The following is an 18,137-nucleotide window of genomic DNA, read 5'->3' as shown; positions in this document are numbered from 1 at the left end:
TCACTGATGTTACAAAAGTATGATTTTCTTGTTTAAATATAGGGAACACTGACTAAACAGGCATCATTGCAAATATTGTAGTAAGAAACAGTAAAACACACAACAATCTGCTGATAAAAGGATTATGTCTTCATTAAAGTTGGTTGAACATGTTCAGAACACTGTAAAGAAAGGGTAAAAAATGTTTAGCAGTAATTATTCTGGCCATTCACTGTGAAAAAACACTTGACACACAGATCACACAGGTGAAAAGGGATTATCTCCAATGCCAGGGTATTGCCATGTGACACGTATCAAACTTTGCTGATGAAACTAAAGATTGTGTCTCAATGAAAGGGGGCTGGAATATGTTTAGGACATTCCAAACATTAAATAAAATGTGTGAAGTAGTTGTGATTTACGTCCCTGAATGCTCCACAATACTTTAAACATAGGCCTACACGCAGACGAAAATGTATTATCTTCAATGGCAGGGCCATATGACACGTTTCACACTTTGCTGATGAAACTAAAGATTGTGTCTCAATAAAAGGGGGGTGGAATATGTTCAGGACACTCCAAACATTAAATAAAATGTGTGAAGTAGTTGAGATTTACGTCCCTGAAGGCTCCACAATACTTTAAACATAGGTGATCAGACAGGCGAAAATGCATTATCTTCAATGGCAGGGCCATGTGACATGTATCACTTTTTGCTGATGAAACTAAAGATTGTGTCTCAATAAAAGGGGGGTGGAATATGTTCAGGACACTCCAAACATTAAATAAAATGTGTGAAGTAATTGAGATTTACGTCCCTGAAGGCTCCACAATACTTTAAACATAGGTGATCAGACAGGTGAAAATGCATTATCTTCAATGGCAGGGCCATATGACATGTATCACTCTTTGCTGAAAAAACTAAAGATTGTGTCTCAATGAAAGGGGGGTGGAATATGTTCAGGACACTCCAAACATTAAATAAAATGTGTGAAGTAGTTGAGATTTACGTCCCTGAAAGCTCCACAATACTTTAAACATAGGTGATCAGACAGGCGGAAATGCATTACCTTCAATAGCAGGGCCATGTGACACGTATCACTCTTTGCTGATGAAACTAAAGATTGTGTCTCAATGAAAGGGGGGTGGAATATGTTCAGGACACTCCAAACATTAAATAAAATGTGTGAAGTAGTTGAGATCTACGTCCCTGAATGCTCCACAATACTTTAAACATAGGTGATCAGACAGGCGAAAATGCATTATCTTCAATGGTAGGGCCATATGACATGTATCACTTTTTGCTGATGAAACTAAAGATTGTGTCTCAATAAAAGGGGGGTGGAATATGTTCAGGACACTCCAAACATTAAATAAAATGTGTGAAGTAGTTGAGATTTACGTCCTTGAATGCTCCACAATACTTTAAACATAACATAGGCCTACACACAGGCGGAAATGCATTGTCTTCAATTGTAGGGCCATGTGATACCTATGACACTTTGCTGATGAAACTAAAGATTGTGTCTCAATGAAAGGGGGGTGGAATATGTTCAGGACACTCCAAACATTAAATAAAATGTGTGAAGTAGTTGAGATTTACCTCCCTGAATGCTCCACAATACTTTAAACATAGGTGATCAGACAGGCGAAAATGCATTAGCTTCAATGGTAGGGCCATGTGACATGTATCACTCTTTGCTGAAAAAACTAAAGATTGTGTCTCAATGAAAGGGGGGTGGAATATGTTCAGGACACTCCAAACATTAAATAAAATGTGTGAAGTAGTTGAGATTTACGTCCCTGAATGCTCCACAATACTTTAAACATAGGTGATCAGACAGGCGAAAATGCATTATCTTCAATAGCAGGGCCATGTGACACGTATCACTCTTTGCTGATGAAACTAAAGATTGTGTCTCAATGAAAGGGGGGTGGAATATGTTCAGGACACTCCAAACATTAAATAAAATGTGTGAAGTAGTTGAGATTTACGTCCCTAAATGCTCCACAATACTTTAAACATAGGTGATCAGACAGGCGAAAATGCATTATCTTCAATGGTAGGGCCATATGACATGTATCACTTTTTGCTGATGAAACCAAAGATTGTGTCTCAATAAAAGGGGGGTGGAATATGTTCAGGACATTCCAAACATTAAATAAAATGTGTGAAGTAGTTGAGATTTACGTCCTTGAATGCTCCACAATACTTTAAACATAACATAGGCCTACACACAGGCGGAAATGCATTATCTTCAATGGTAGGGCCATATGACATGTATCACTTTTTGCTGATGAAACTAAAGATTGTGTCTCAATAAAAGGGGGGTGGAATATGTTCAGGACACTCCAAACATTAAATAAAATGTGTGAAGTAGTTGAGATTAACGTCCTTGAATGCTCCACAATACTTTAAACATAACATAGGCCTACACACAGGCGGAAATGCATTGTCTTCAATTGTAGGGCCATGTGATACCTATGACACTTTGCTGATGAAACTAAAGATTGTGTCTCAATGAAAGGGGGGTGGAATATGTTCAGGACACTCCAAACATTAAATAAAATGTGTGAAGTAGTTGAGATTTACCTCCCTGAATGCTCCACAATACTTTAAACATAGGTGATCAGACAGGCGAAAATGCATTAGCTTCAATGGTAGGGCCATGTGACATGTATCACTCTTTGCTGAAAAAACTAAAGATTGTGTCTCAATGAAAGGGGGGTGGAATATGTTCAGGACACTCCAAACATTAAATAAAATGTGTGAAGTAATTGAGATTTACGTCCCTGAATGCTCCACAATACTTTAAACATAGGCCTACACACAGGCGAAAATGCATTATCTTCAATGGCAGGGCCATGTGACATGTATCACTCTTTGCTGAAAAAACTAAAGATTGTGTCTCAATAAAAGTGGGGTGGAATATGTTCTGGACACTCCAAACATTAAATAAAATGTGTGAAGTAGTTGAGATTTACGTCCCTGAAGGCTCCACAATACTTTAAACATAGGCCTACACACAGGCGAAAATGCATTATCTTCAATGGCAGGGCCATGTGACATGTATCACTCTTTGCTGAAAAAACTAAAGATTGTGTCTCAATGAAAGGGGGGTGGAATATGTGCAGGACACTCCAAACATTAAATAAAATGTGTGAAGTAGTTGAGATTTACGTCCCTGAATGCTCCACAATACTTTAAACATAGGTGATCAGACAGGCGAAAATGCATTATCTTCAATGGTAGGGCCATATGACATGTATCACTTTTTGCTGATGAAACCAAAGATTGTGTCTCAATAAAAGGGGGGTGGAATATGTTCAGGACATTCCAAACATTAAATAAAATGTGTGAAGTAGTTGAGATTCACGTCCTTGAATGCTCCACAATACTTTAAACATAACATAGGCCTACACACAGGCGGAAATGCATTGTCTTTAATGGTAGGGCCATGTGATACCTATGACACTTTGCTGATGAAACTAAAGATTGTGTCTCAATAAAAGGGGGGTGGAATATGTTCAGGACACTCCAAACATTAAATAAAATGTGTGAAGTAGTTGAGATCTACGTCCCTGAGTGCTCCACAATACTTTAAACATAGGTGATCAGACAGGCGAAAATGCATTAGCTTCAATGGTAGGGCTATGTGACATGTATCACTCTTTGCTGAAAAAACTAAAGATTGTGTCTCAATGAAAGGGGGGTGGGATATGTTCAGGACACTCCAAACATTAAACAAAATGTGTGAAGTAGTTGAGATTTACGTCCCTGAAGGCTCCACAATACTTTAAACATAGGTGATCAGACAGGCGAAAATGCATTATCTTCAATGGCAGGGCCATGTGACATTGCTTTTTGCTGATGAAACTAAAGATTGTGTCTCAATAAAAGGGGGGTGGAATATGTTCAGGACACTCCAAACATTAAATAAAATGTGTGAAGTAGTTGAGATTTACGTCCCTGAAGGCTCCACAATACTTTAAACATAGGTGATCAGACAGGTGAAAATGCATTATCTTCAATGGCAGGGCCATGTGACATGTATCACTCTTTGCTGAAAAAACTAAAGATTGTGTCTCAATGAAAGGGGGGTGGAATATGTTCAGGACACTCCAAACATTAAATAAAATGTGTGAAGTAGTTGAGATTTACGTCCCTGAATGCTCCACAATACTTTAAACATAGGTGATCAGACAGGCGAAAATGCATTACCTTCAATAGCAGGGCCATGTGACACGTATCACTCTTTGCTGATGAAACTAAAGATTGTGTCTCAATGAAAGGGGGGTGGAATATGTTCAGGACACTCCAAACATTAAATAAAATGTGTGAAGTAGTTGAGATTTACGTCCTTGAATGCTCCACAATACTTTAAACATAACATAGGCCTACACACAGGCGGAAATGCATTGTCTTCAATGGTAGGGCCATGTGATACCTATGACACTTTGCTGATGAAACTAAAGATTGTGTCTCAATAAAAGAGGGGTGGAATATGTTCAGGACACTCCAAACATTAAATAAAATGTTTGAAGTGGTTGAGATTTACGTCCCTGAAGGCTCCACAATACTTTAAACATAGGTGATCAGACAGGCGAAAATACATTATCTTCAATGGCAGGGCCATGTGACATGTATCACTCTTTGCTGAAAAAACTAAAGATTGTGTCTCAATGAAAGGGGGGTGGAATATGTTCAGGACACTCCAAACATTAAATAAAATGTGTGAAGTAGTTGAGATTTATGTCCCTGAATGCTCCACAATACTTTAAACATAGGCCTACACACAGGCGAAAATGCATTATCTTCAATGGCAGGGCCATGTGACATGTATCACTCTTTGCTGAAAAAACTAAAGATTGTATCTCAATAAAAGTGGGGTGGAATATGTTCTGGACACTCCAAACATTAAATAAAATGTGTGAAGTAGTTGAGATTTACGTCCCTGAATGCTCCACAATACTTTAAACATAGGTGATCAGACAGGCGAAAATGCATTTCTTCAATGGCAGGGCCATGTGACACGTATCACTCTATGCTGATGAAACTAAAGATTGTGTCTCGATGAAAGGGGGGTGGAATATGTTCAGGACATTCCAAACATTAAATAAAATGTGTGAAGTAGTTGAGATCTACGTCCCTGAGTGCTCCACAATACTTTAAACGTACGTGTCACATGGCCCTGCCATTGAAGACCATGCATTTTCTCCTGTGTGTAGGCCTATGTTTAAAGTATTGTGGAGCATTCAGGGACGTAAATCTCAACTACTTCACACATTTTATTTAATGTTTGGAGTGTCCTGAACATATTCCACCCCCCTTTCATTGAGACACAATCTTTAGTTTTTTCAGCAAAGAGTGACACATGTCACATGGCCCTGCCAATGAAGATAATGCATTTTTGCCTGTGTGTAGGCCTATGTTTAAAGTGTTGTGGAGCCTTCAGGGACGTAAATCTCAACTACTTCACACATTTTATTTAATGTTTGGAGTGTCCTGAACATATTCCACCCCACTTTTATTGAGACACAATCTTTAGTTTTTTCAGCAAAGAGTGATACATGTCACATGGCCCTGCCATTGAAGATAATGCATTTTCGCCTGTGTGTAGGCCTATGTTTAAAGTATTGTGGAGCATTCAGGGACGTAAATCTCAACTACTTCACACATTTTATTTAATGTTTGGAGTGTCCTGAACATATTCCACCCCCCTTTCATTGAGACACAATCTTTAGTTTTTTCAGCAAAGAGTGATACATGTCACATGGCCCTGCCATTGAAGATAATGCATTTTTGCCTGTGTGTAGGCCTATGTTTAAAGTATTGTGGAGCATTCAGGGACGTAAATCTCAACTACTTCACACATTTTATTTAATGTTTGGAGTGTCCTGAACATATTCCACCCCCCTTTCATTGAGACACAATCTTTAGTTTTTTCAGCAAAGAGTGATACATGTCACATGGCCCTGCCATTGAAGATAATGCATTTTCGCCTGTCTGATCACCTATGTTTAAAGTATTGTGGAGCATTCAGGGACGTAAATCTCAACTACTTCACACATTTCATTTAATGTTTGGAGTGTCCTGAACATATTCCACCCCACTTTTATTGAGACACAATCTTTAGTTTCATCAGCAAAGTGTGATACGTGTCACATGGCAATACCCTGGCATTGGAGATAATCCCTTTTCACCTGTGTGATCTGTGTGTCAAGTGTTTTTTCACAGTGAATGGCCAGAATAATGACTGCTAAACATATTTTACCCTTTCTTTACAGTGTTCTGAACAAGTTCAACCAACTTTAATGAAGGCATAATCCTTTTATCAGCATATTGGGGTGTGTTTTACTTTTTCTTAATACAATATTGTCTGTTTAGTCATTGTTCATTATATTAAAACAAGAAAACCATACTTTTGTAACATCAGTGAATCGTTTTTAACCCATTTTGATGTTACTATGAAATTAATATCTCTGATAGTTTAAGAAAACACGGGGCTAATAAGGGACTTTTATTTTGAAAAATCGTAACCGGAAGTCGCTCGAGCTCATTTGCCTATAGTTGCTCACTGAACGCTGCTAGATTGTTCCATGCACGGCCTGAGGAATAAAAAGAACTCACAGACATTGCGTATACCTGGTGGTTATTTATAGTATATCTGTGACATCTTAAATTGAGAAAAGATGCTGACTATGCCTGTGTCAAAGGAAAACAAATTTGCTGAACGTGCAAACAGTGATACCATCAAATGAGAATCCACAATTTAATATTTATATTTGTTCTATCTATTCGCTTTCAGCTCATACTACATGCATTATAGCCTATCAAATATTTTCAATACTGTCGCGTGTATCCACACATGGATACACTCGTAATCTTGCTATCTTCCTTCACGATATTTGTCCCTCGGCGTGTGCCGTCCGGAGTCCGCCCGACTGACGCAAGTTTGTCTACCAGTAGTAAAGATGGAGAATGACACGACTGTTAGGAGAATAAAACTGAACGCTATACAAAATAATTCATTAAAAAATACAAAATATGCCCATGACCAATATGATAACAACGGCTATGGGGACGTACAAAAGAAGTCCGAAGTCAACTCGTTCTTGTTAAGCGAAGTAGGGTCCGCTGTATTGGTGGTTGTATTTATTTTGGTTTTGTGGGGACTGGTTCATTTATCGTTACAGCAGCTTGTACTAGGGAGATCGACCGGGGAATTCAATGCAGTCAGAGCAAGGTAAATCACATCTTTAATTTCATAGTATGTCATTGTATTGCCTTGATAATTTGACTAAAACTGGTGTGAGAACCTGTGGAGAACTGGCTAAACTGACCTTATTCTTGCCTCTCAGGTGGCGAGCTATAGCTACTAAAATTGAAAGCAGGAAAAGCAGTGAAATGAGCATGTACATTTCCGCAACAATCTAGGAATGTAGTTATTGATTCATTTGTGAAAGTGAGTTGGCAGTAAAGCCTTCCTAGTTTTCTTGAGCCAACGTAGTAGGCATCCAGAACTTTTTATATGTTAGCTACTGACTTGCTTTTGACTTGTCACATAGAAGATGCATTTAGCAGTGTTTTTACGGTTTAACACGAAGGTTTCAATATAGTGTACTATATAGCCTACTATACTAGATTTAGCTGCCCACACGGTATTTGCAGCCTTTTGCATTTGTAAACACGACTAGGCTAGTTGGTTCACTATCCAAAATTAGGTTAAATAACATGCCACTTTACAGTAAACTGTAAATATCAACCTTGTTTGAATGAGATCTTTGCTCAGTGTCACCAAATCAAGTGAGATTTAGCTGTTTAAAAACACTGAAGGGGCACTTCTTGTATTACTTCGTGATCAACATGTGAAATCTGAGTGACATGACCCTGAGAAAATGGGAAATGAAAGTGTTTGGCGTCTCCGATGTTTAGAGGCCACTCCCAGGCTCCCCTTTGGTGCTGGTTCCTAGGTGCTGTGAGGTCTAAGCATTTTCTTACTACACTATAGGCGAAAGTATGTGGACATCAGTTCTAATTATTGGGTTCAACTGCCTCAGCCACACCCATTGCTAAAAGGTGCAAAGGTGAAGTCAAATAAACAGCTATTCCGTCACCACGGATAAACATTTGTATTAGAATATGTTGTTGTTATGTTGATCAGTGTCTTTGAATGTGGCACAATTCAAAAACTATCATTAATCTGTGTAGTTTCTGCCCCACTACATTTTCACAGTAAGGGCAGTTAATATGCATTAAGGACATCCAACAACAGCTCAACTATGAGGCCGCGGGTCACACAAGAATGGGACCACTTAAGCGGGAAGTATACTTCTGTTGACACAGTCTGTGCACATGACCCAAATTTCGTCGTCTGCACAGACTGTTGGTGCAGCACCAAAATATTGTGTCAGTACAGACTTGTGCGCGTTGACTGCACATGTGCGAAACGGACCATGCAGAATTTTGCCAATCCAGTAGGTGGGAGTAGCTGTAGATGGTGACCAGGTAGTCGAAGTGTGAAATGCAGAAGAAGGCTTTAAAACCACTGGGCTGGGAATGAGAGAGAGCAAAATAGAGGATGGATGCTTTTGACGAGCAAGTCCTGGAGGAGGTTAGGAAGTACCCTCACCTCTACAACCCAAGCCCACAGGAGTAGACCTCTCTCAGTGTTATGATTCCTGGAAGGAAATTGTCCGGACCGTGGGCAAAGAAGAAAACATCTGTCTGCACAAATGGAGATATTTGCGCAACAGATTTCTTAAAGCGAGGAGGAAAACGAAGGGCAGAATCAGCGACGTGCGTTATACTGTGATTATAGCCCCAATCTTTTACATTGTACAACGTATGCACCTTTTTATTCTTAGTTGTATTTATTCAATACGTGCACACTTTATTTATGGTTTGTCATTGCTCCACAAATGGAATTGCACGCCATTGTCTGGTTTCAATTGTGTTCGAGTCTATAAAGAAATCAGTGTTGAAAAGTTCAAGAACTGAAAAAAAAGAACTTTGTTTTCTTTTTCCTCTCCCATTTATTATCTCATGATCCCTAAGATATATCTGGTGTCCCTGTATATTAAACTGTAAATAAAGTAGTTCAAACTAGCTCCACTTCCAGCAGCTACAACAGCGACATGCCTACACACTGATGCTTCAATATTAATAACCTAATTATGTCATATACTTAAGCACTTTTACTTCAGGAGGATTTTTCATGCAAGACTTTTACTTGTGATGAAATAGTTTTACATTGCTGTAACCAATACTTAACTTTTACCGACACAAACACTTTAAGGAGTCATGTGTTTCTTTTATTCTTTATTTATTCTGGAATGATTTAGTCAACAAGATAAACCAAAAGATAAGGATTTATTCCCTGATTCTCTCTCCGCCTCCCTCTCTCTCTCGTGCACGCACTGTAAAAAGGCAATTGTTTTCTGTCACATCATCAGCTCAATATCCCAGTGTGAACTACATATGGACTAGCTAAAGCACATCTACTATACATTTTATGTAGTAGTGATGTCCTTATACCATGGTCCTATATGAGCACTGATTTCATTGTGATTGGCTTTCTAGAGCTTAAAAGCTGTAAAAGCTTAAAATGTAACATCACAACATATTACTAGCTGGTTGTCAAATAATCTGCTGAGTGCCTTTCCAATATGAGGTTTTAAATATATTATAAATGGTTATCTTGCTCTTGATTGTGTCTTTAGCTACTGTTGTTACCATGAGCTTACAGCTCAAAGAAGAATGGAGAGAGGATTTGAATAAGTAGTAGAGACGAACGAAGAATAATTACAAGTGAGAATGACACAAAGTGACTAATTTTCAGTTTTTTTTTTAGTAAGTTAGGCCTGGCCACTGTAGGAATTCACTCCTCTCCCTTCAGCGTGTAGTGTATCAGAGTAATTTACAATTAGGGATGTCTGTCCCAGAGATACTTCTGGTTTCTCTGAGAGCATCTGTTATTGTAGTCGTTATCGGATTATAAAATCAGGTAGCGCAAGTCCTGGAAAAGGGGGTAAATGTTAATTCTGTGAATGTGATGTTATTTCATGGTCTATGTTTGTGTATCCTTAACTGCCTATGGGTGTCTGTCCTGGCAGAAAACACCTGGAAAGCATCACCAGTGTGGGTCCTCGACCAGTGGGAAGTGTGGAGAATGAGGTGATCACCGTGGGTTACCTGCTGGCTGAGATAGAGTACATCAGGGAGGAGAGCAAGGCCGGCCCCCACGCCATTACTGTGGACGTGCAACGGCCCACCGGCTCCTTCAGCATCGACTTCTTGGGTGGCTTCACCAGCTACTATGACAAGGTCACGAACATTGCTGTCAAGCTGGAGCCTAAGAGTGGCGCAGAGCACTTCATGCTGGCCAACTGTCATTTTGACTCTGTGGCTAACAGCCCAGGTACAGTGCAGACTGGCAGGAGCTTCTGCATCGTCTATCTCTTCTTCTTCTTCACACTAGAGTTTCTGTCTTGCTGTCATAGCTACATGAGAATATAAAAGTGTCCTTTTTTTGGAAATGAAAATGTATCAGAACATTCATGCAAATGATAGTTTAATTTAATATGAACTGTTAGGTAGTACATAGTCAAAACCAAGAAATGGCGTAATATGTACTTTTTGGTACCAAAAAATGGTTAAATTGCGACTTGTAAGACTTTTTATTGTTGTCCTGAACATGGAAGAATGCATAAAATCCATAGAATGTACAGGGATACTGGGAACTGGTGGGTCTAGACCAGGGGTATTCTACAATGATACCTCCTCCCCATCTAAGGTTGTGTGGGGGGAGGGGGAGGGAAAGGGAAAAAAGGCAGAATCAGAATTAATATCCTGCATATCTCCACTTCCCTCAGCACAATAGTAGCATTAGGCAGTGACCTCTTTTTAGTGCCGGTAAAACATTGTTTTTTATATATAAATTAAATACATTGTAAATATAAAGCACAAGACATTGTCACACATAATAAATACATTCATTTAAACAAAAATCGAAGCTGTGGGAACCCTACTGCTTTTCCGATTCCGATCTATTTTATTTTCTCCGCTAAAAGGATTCATGCAGTGAAAACCGTAGACGCAGAAACATGAGACCTGGCTGATGGGTTGGAAATTCCACCCAGTACTCGGGCACATCAAATGACACACATTGACCTCAGGGTGGCACTGTAATAATCAATTTTACGTTTCCGCAATTATCTCAAAAACTGCTTTGCTTAGAGTCAAAATGATTTCGTCATTTCAATCTCTCGACTCATCTGCATCTTTGCTTCACTGTATTCTGCTCTAAAAATGTCCAATTTTGTGACTTTCTCTCAATTTTTTCAAAAACCTATTTTCGGCATCTCATCACAAACTGTTGGGCCCATCATCGCAAGACTTATTCAGAATCATCTTCAGACTTAACTGATCTTATGTATTTATTGACATTGCAATACGTTGATCCGTTGCGATTATACAAACAGCCTTACATTTGATCAAAATGCTGAAGTACAGTTGATGTCTTGTATCTCGCCTAGGCAGTACCTCCTACCAGTAGGAGGTACTACAACTAAAAAAAATGACAATCTTTTTTTTTTTTTCAAAGTTCAAATTTAGAACAATGGTTTAAAGTGAGATTTTCTAACTTTTCTCAAAATATTGCTTTCATAACTTAACCAATGCGCTGCCAGCAGCCAATCGAAAATCAGCAGGTTATAATTTCCACTGTGAATGTCCAATCCTCATGAAAATGTGTACGTATGTTTATGACGCCATGAAGAGGGACTAAACAAAACCTTGGCACAAAAGTGGCACTACAACAAATACGTAAACAACTGTTTGACTTTGAAATTCAACCGTACCGATTAAGGGTGCTCCGTGGTGCTGGGAATTAACCCCACATCATTATATGGCGGAGGTCTCCAGTTCGTACCCAACATAGGCTCAGCCTTCTGAACCACTGTTGCCAGGTCACCCACACGGCTGCGTCAGTGAGATTTGTTATTTTAGGGAAACGTAAGAATATTCTCAAATATCAGCAGTTACCCATGGTCCTCCTTTCTCACTTGACTCCAAACCCTGGGATGACCGGGGACTTCAAAGGCTATATCACTCCTATTCAGTGCCATCTCTAATATGCATCAAATTGTACAAAAAGTATCAATTTAACATAAGTATCTCAAATCTAAAATTAATTAAATTAATAATGTGCCCTGTGTCTCTAATGTGCATTTCCTGAAGGAAATACCAGTGCATGCAAAGCAAGTTAAAAATAACATAATAAATGTTAAGTAAAAGATCAGGCTAGTTAACGCAATTCAAGGCATGCAGAGAGAGACAAAGGAGAAAGCGGGCAAAAAGGAAGAGGAGAGAGATAAAGAGAAAGAAAGATAGAGACAGTATAGAGTGTGAGACTGAGAAGGTAATAAGAAGATAGATGGTCATTATGGTAGTGGTTGCTCGGATGTTGCTAGGTTGATTGAGGTTGTTGCTAGGGTGTTGCTACGGGTAGTTTGCTATGGTAAATTAAGTGGTTGGTTTATCTTGGTGATCTCCCATTGCTGCAAATGGACATCGTCCATGCCGGTGTGGATAATAATGGAGTATCTGCATTAAGTTTGATTCAATGTCATTCACTCTATCTCGAGAGATACAGATCAAAATGGCCGTAGGTGTTGCTAACTTAATATGTCGCAAAGTGGAATTGCCAATTATCAGAACCTTATCAGTATTGCTACTAGGGGAGAATCTATAAGAAATGGGGATGGGTTGTGAGTACGTCAAAGACATCTATTTATTTTGACTACGTCCTTGCTTTGTTGTTCCGTGTTGTGTTGAAATTCGTTGCGGTTATGCTAGTAGGCTGATTAGCGTTGGCTTATGCAACGGCATCTACTGACTGGGTTTTGCCAGTTAAAGCAGCAATAAGGAGTTCTGTTCCAAAATTCAGAAAGCTAACTACCTAAAAGGCATGGAAAAACCTTGCAAGCACCAACAACAGCCCAGTTGACACTGACATAAGCTTGCCAACACACTAACTGGTGTCTTTTGGCAGTATAGCTGGCAATGTCATGCTGTAAAAGCTTTTCTTCCTTTTTTGCATGGTTTTCCATCCTGGAACACAGAACTACATAGGGCATATCCTGGATGGCTAGTGGGAAAGACACAGGTGTTTATCTGTCCTTCACATGACCATATGCTATCAAAATGAATTTGAGGATGGTACCAAAACTAGTTGCAGATAAAACCATACCTCAAAAAGTATCAAATTGTTGCATAGTGTTACTTTAATGCAGCCACCTCCACTGCCTTAGTTTCGCTAGCTAAAGATAACAAGCTAGTTTGGTTTACAATGAGGAGACGCGATTCAAACATCTGTCCTCGCGTTCAGACTTGCCAATAGTCTACATTTGTTACAAGTATTGTGACCACTAAAGGAGGTTGGCGAAAAGCTTAACTTATTACATGCCAGGCAGCAGACAGAGCTAGCACGAGGGGATGCACGAGTAGCTAGTCGGCCAACTTGCTTGAAGGCCAGCATTTCAGAGCCTCGTCGCTGTTGAAGATAAGACATTGTTTTGTGGGTAATGAAGCTGCGAGCTGAGGTCCTGTGAGGCATCTGCTTCTCAAACTAGAGATTCTGATGTTTTAAATCCCTTTGCACAGTTGTGCTTGTCTGGGTTAGACCCAGTTTGCACTGTTCTGAGAAGGATGTGGTACACACACCTGTTAGATACCTTCAGTTTAATGTCAAAGGTTTAATGGGTACTTAATTAGAAATTTTAAATGCCATTAATGCTCTAATTGTTCCAAAGCACCGAAATGTTAATGTACATCTGGCTAAGCAAAATAAAGATCACATTGCCTAATGGTATTTGATTTTATACCACATATTGGAGATCCAGTCTTAGATTTGTCAGTCATGAATAAGGTTTTAATCTTGAACAATGGGTGGCCACACATTGTTGAGACAGAGGCTGAAGTTCCACACTCACTCACAAGCGTTTCACCTTAGCTTATCTGATCTATCCATTGTAGGCTGGTCTGCTAAATACACTGAATGTAAGGGGTGTTACCGTCTATTCATGAGGTCTTGGAGACACAAGTCTGAGCCATTTGCTGACACGTTCAATACACTCCCTCAGGATAACTCTTCTCTAAACAGAAATGATTACATTCTAACTTAAGTCCCAAATAAAAGTAGCAATTATAACTAGGTATAAGATACATTGAATTATTGACGATGGCATATACTTATTAAACTAAATCTCAAATGCCGGTCCCTTCAAGCCCAAAGATGCATAGCCCAAGGATGTTGTTTTAGTAAATCATTCTTTTGTTAAAGTATGTTTGTGTTTTCATTTCAGACACTGTGGCTCTGTGTATGTGTGTTTAGTTTGTTGACAACTGACTGTGTGTTTGTGTGTTGGCATGTTTCAGGGGCAAGTGATGATGCTGTGAGCTGTGCAGTCATGCTAGAGGTGCTCCACTCGCTCGCTAACCTGTCCACTCCGCTGCTGCACGGAGTCGTGTTTCTCTTTAACGGGGCCGAGGAGAATGTTCTGCAGGTGTGTGTAAACATAGTGTGACTCAGTGTTTCTTATCAGTACCTGACAAACCATGCTTTAACCTGTGAAAATAATATGGGTTGGCCTCAACACCGAGACAATGAGCGGCATCAGTCCTTGATTGCAGTCACTTACATTGAAATACAAGTTAGGCAGTGTGTCATGAAATGCCCGGAGTACAAGTAGATACAACATCTGGGGGGAATTAAAGATGCATACGCACTGTTAAATGCTTCTACAAAATAAAGGCGTGGTTTTGTTTAGCACCGGAGTTTAGACAACCTGCCAGGCCGGAATAGGCCATATCCACTAGCTGCTTTTGCCTTCAAAATAGGGTCCAGAGTCTTGGAAACAGGTTCAAGTTTCAGAAAACTCCTGTTTGATAATGCAATCTGATCAGATAGGCATATATTCTTATACACTTATCTTTCTGTCTTTTTTCTCTGTCTCCTCTTCAGGCAAGTCATGGTTTCATCACCCAGCACCCCTGGGCTGAGAAAGTACGAGCTTTTATTAACCTAGAGGCTGCAGGTGTGGGTGGCAAGGAAGTGGTCTTTCAGACAGGTATGTCAAACTGGGGATACTCTGTTTTATTTGGATCAATTTGGTGTGTAATTATTTTTGCCTCTCAGATGTACGTATGTCTATATATATGTTATAATCTATAAGTTGAGTCAAATGTATGTCTATATGTGTGAGAAAGAAGTTGGTGTGGTTGGTGGTTTGCGTAATGCAAGTTGCAACGCGCTATGCCTGCCCACCTGCAAGCAAGCAAACATTAATTTGATTACTGGGCAAAGTCTGTTTCATACCATGCAAACGATCTTAAGCCTTAGGGGGCCGAGGCCTGTTGTTTTAGGAGGTCTCACATGCCTTGATTTCCCCTAACTAAAAGTATTGATGCACAAGTGATTAAGACCTCAGAGAGTGAAAGGGATGCAGTAAAACAAATGTGTATTTAAATCAAGTGCAAACACACCCTTACAAAAACCTTCATTCAGAGTTGCTCAGAATTTGTAAAAAAAAAAAAAAAAACATTGTAAAGATTTCGGACCGAGACTTTTGAACTCTGAACCTGGTAAACAAAGGTGTTAGCTATACATATGTGAGTTTAGCATTCAGAAAGTGTGTGTGGTTTCATTACTACATATTTATAATTTCAGAGTGACCTGTCCCTCCCCGAAACTAGTGTCCCAAAAAATGCATATTGATGAGTTAGATGTAAACAGGCCTGGAACACCTCGGTCAAAGACAATGGCCATTACGTAATGGCCCTGGAATGTCTTTGTGGCCACTACCCCCCACAGGTTTTCTTGCCACATCATGACCCAATAGTGATCACTGAATTACCATATCCTTATCATATGAATAGCTGTCATTTGCTAATGGGCGGGTCGTTAGGAGCTGAAACAGCATTCAGACACTGAAATGTGCAAGGGATTAGTTCTAATTTTGGCAGCTTGCATAAATTGCAGGGTTGTGCACTTTCAGGTACCTCTTGAGGTTTGTTGTGTTCTTCCCACTTATTTTGAAGTCACATGGTTTCTCTCCCGTTATTGCGGTGCATTGTGTTTTATTTTCTGTCAAGTTATAATTAAAGAGTGTCCAGATATCTATTCTTGCATGTCTGGGCATCTAAGGGAGTGGAGGAGGGATACAGGACCGGGCAACATTCATTAGACATGCCAGCGTCGCGACGGAAGCGAAATTCGAAATCCCATTCATTTCTGTTGGGAGGCTCGTACGCCAGCGATTTGGGCGAAGCGAGCGACAAAAGTTGGGGAAAGTTTAATCCTATGCAAATGAGGAGCGATTTTCGCTGGCAGCGGCCAATTTAACAAGATTGTTTGGTGTTGTTTGATGGTTTGAAAATTGCAGGACTATGGCGTCGTTCGGTCGTTTAATTTGCTAAAAAGAAAGGCTGGGATCGCCTTGTAAGGGCTTGTTGTTGTTCCTGGTATGTTACATATTTAATTTCTAATATATAAAGTCTGATCAAAATCGTTTTGTGCAAGGCGCACTGCAGTTTGCCTATTTTGAGACATGTAGTGACATCTTTAAACATCTGACTGTCACGTGTAATCTCTGCTAGAGGTCTGGATTGTTCAGTCAAGCTCCCCTGACTATGTAATGTTTTGTCCCGCCCCCGCCCGTGTCTTTCACACTTGGTCCCTTCCCACTAATCTGTGCCGGTTTGATTTTGAGATGACTGAAGAATTCAGCAAAATGTGTGCAGTAGCAACATTTCAAATGAATAATTAACATAACAGCATAACATTGAAGATTTTGTTATTTCATCTAAGACCTATTTTACACAACAGAACATTGGACTGAATTTCTACAAATATCCATGCCTGGGCCGGAGGCAAGTCAGTGTGCTTTACATCAATAAAAGCAAAAGGAACATCCAAAGGAAAGTAAAAAGATAGAAATATAAGGAAAAAATATAATGATGTAAAGGAAATAATTAAATAAATATACAAAGTCCATAAAATAGAATACAAACATAATTAAAAGAACGTATAAAGTACTTAAAATAGAATAAAAGCATTGCCATGACAAGTAGTCACGGCTGTGTTTATCTCTTTTGGTACACCGACAATCATCAAATAGAATCCATAATAGAATACTTAATAGAGCTCAATAGATCCATTTAAGAGATCAGCCCGAGATGTCACTTCCCTGTCGGGAATGACTTGAGGTCTACTTCCAGAATTCTGGACGTGCATTAGAATAGTTCTAAAGAACATAGAGAAAACTGAATAAATAAGAAAGTTAATCATTAAAAACTAGAGTCAGTTGATCAGAAAAGCCTCTGTTGGGACCTAAGTTTAGATTTGAAACCGGATACAGTTTGAGCTCCTTTGATGTCATCAGGAAGTTGGAAAAAGTGAAGTGGTTGCTAGAATTTCAGCCTTTAAATCAGACAAGCATTAACCTCTGTCTTACTCTTCTCTGCTCTCTCTGTATGCCTATGACACGATCAACACACAGTTGTATTTGCAAATGAAGCATAATGCTTTCAGACCTGAGGCTTTCTACAACTGTAGCAGGGGATGAACCTGACCTAACCATGCCTTTGAACCTCACAGGGCCAGAGAACCCGTGGCTAGTGCAAGCCTATGTCCACGCTGCCAAGCACCCTTTTGCCTCTGTGGTCGGGCAGGAGGTGTTTCAGAGTGGAGTGATCCCTTCTGATACAGACTTCCGAATCTACAGGGACTTTGGCCATATCCCAGGTATGAGATGAGCACTCATTCAGTGCTAAGGCTGACCCCCCCCCCCTCCTTTCCCAGTCCTGTTTCATGTTTTACTGGTATCCGTTATTGTCCTCAGGCATAGATCTGTTTCATGTTTTACTGATCTGAGATCTGTTCTGGTCCTCAGGCATAGATCTGGCTTTCATTGAGAATGGCTTCATCTACCACACCAAGTATGATACACCAGACCGCATCCTGACCGACTCCATCCAGAGAGCAGGTGACAGAGCTTTGGTTAATGAGTGTGGAAGAGTATGTAGCTGTATCTGTCTTTTGTACATGAGTATCAGCTGTGTATATGTGCTCTGCTCTGTCTAAACATCACATTGT

General features: G+C 39.7%; 1 protein-coding gene across 1 annotated transcript in view; it reads left to right on the top strand.

The window, feature by feature from the left end:
• Window positions 1-6,723: 6,723 nt before the first annotated feature.
• Window positions 6,724-18,137, top strand: part of LOC105902417 (endoplasmic reticulum metallopeptidase 1) — a 31,307-nt gene continuing 19,893 nt past the window's right edge. Inside the window, exons 1-6 of the mRNA XM_012830002.3 lie at window positions 6,724-7,226; window positions 10,096-10,400; window positions 14,420-14,547; window positions 15,006-15,111; window positions 17,640-17,786; window positions 17,935-18,027. Of these exons, the coding sequence (XP_012685456.1) occupies window positions 6,955-7,226; window positions 10,096-10,400; window positions 14,420-14,547; window positions 15,006-15,111; window positions 17,640-17,786; window positions 17,935-18,027 (1,051 nt within the window). The 5' untranslated portion in view covers window positions 6,724-6,954. The remainder of the gene's footprint in view (window positions 7,227-10,095; window positions 10,401-14,419; window positions 14,548-15,005; window positions 15,112-17,639; window positions 17,787-17,934; window positions 18,028-18,137) is intronic.

This window comes from Clupea harengus, chromosome 12 (assembly GCF_900700415.2).
Source record: "Clupea harengus chromosome 12, Ch_v2.0.2, whole genome shotgun sequence".
In the NCBI taxonomy this organism is placed as follows: Eukaryota; Metazoa; Chordata; class Actinopteri; order Clupeiformes; family Clupeidae; genus Clupea; species Clupea harengus.
Note: the sequence above shows the minus strand (reverse complement) of the source record. Positions and strands in the feature narration are given on the sequence as shown.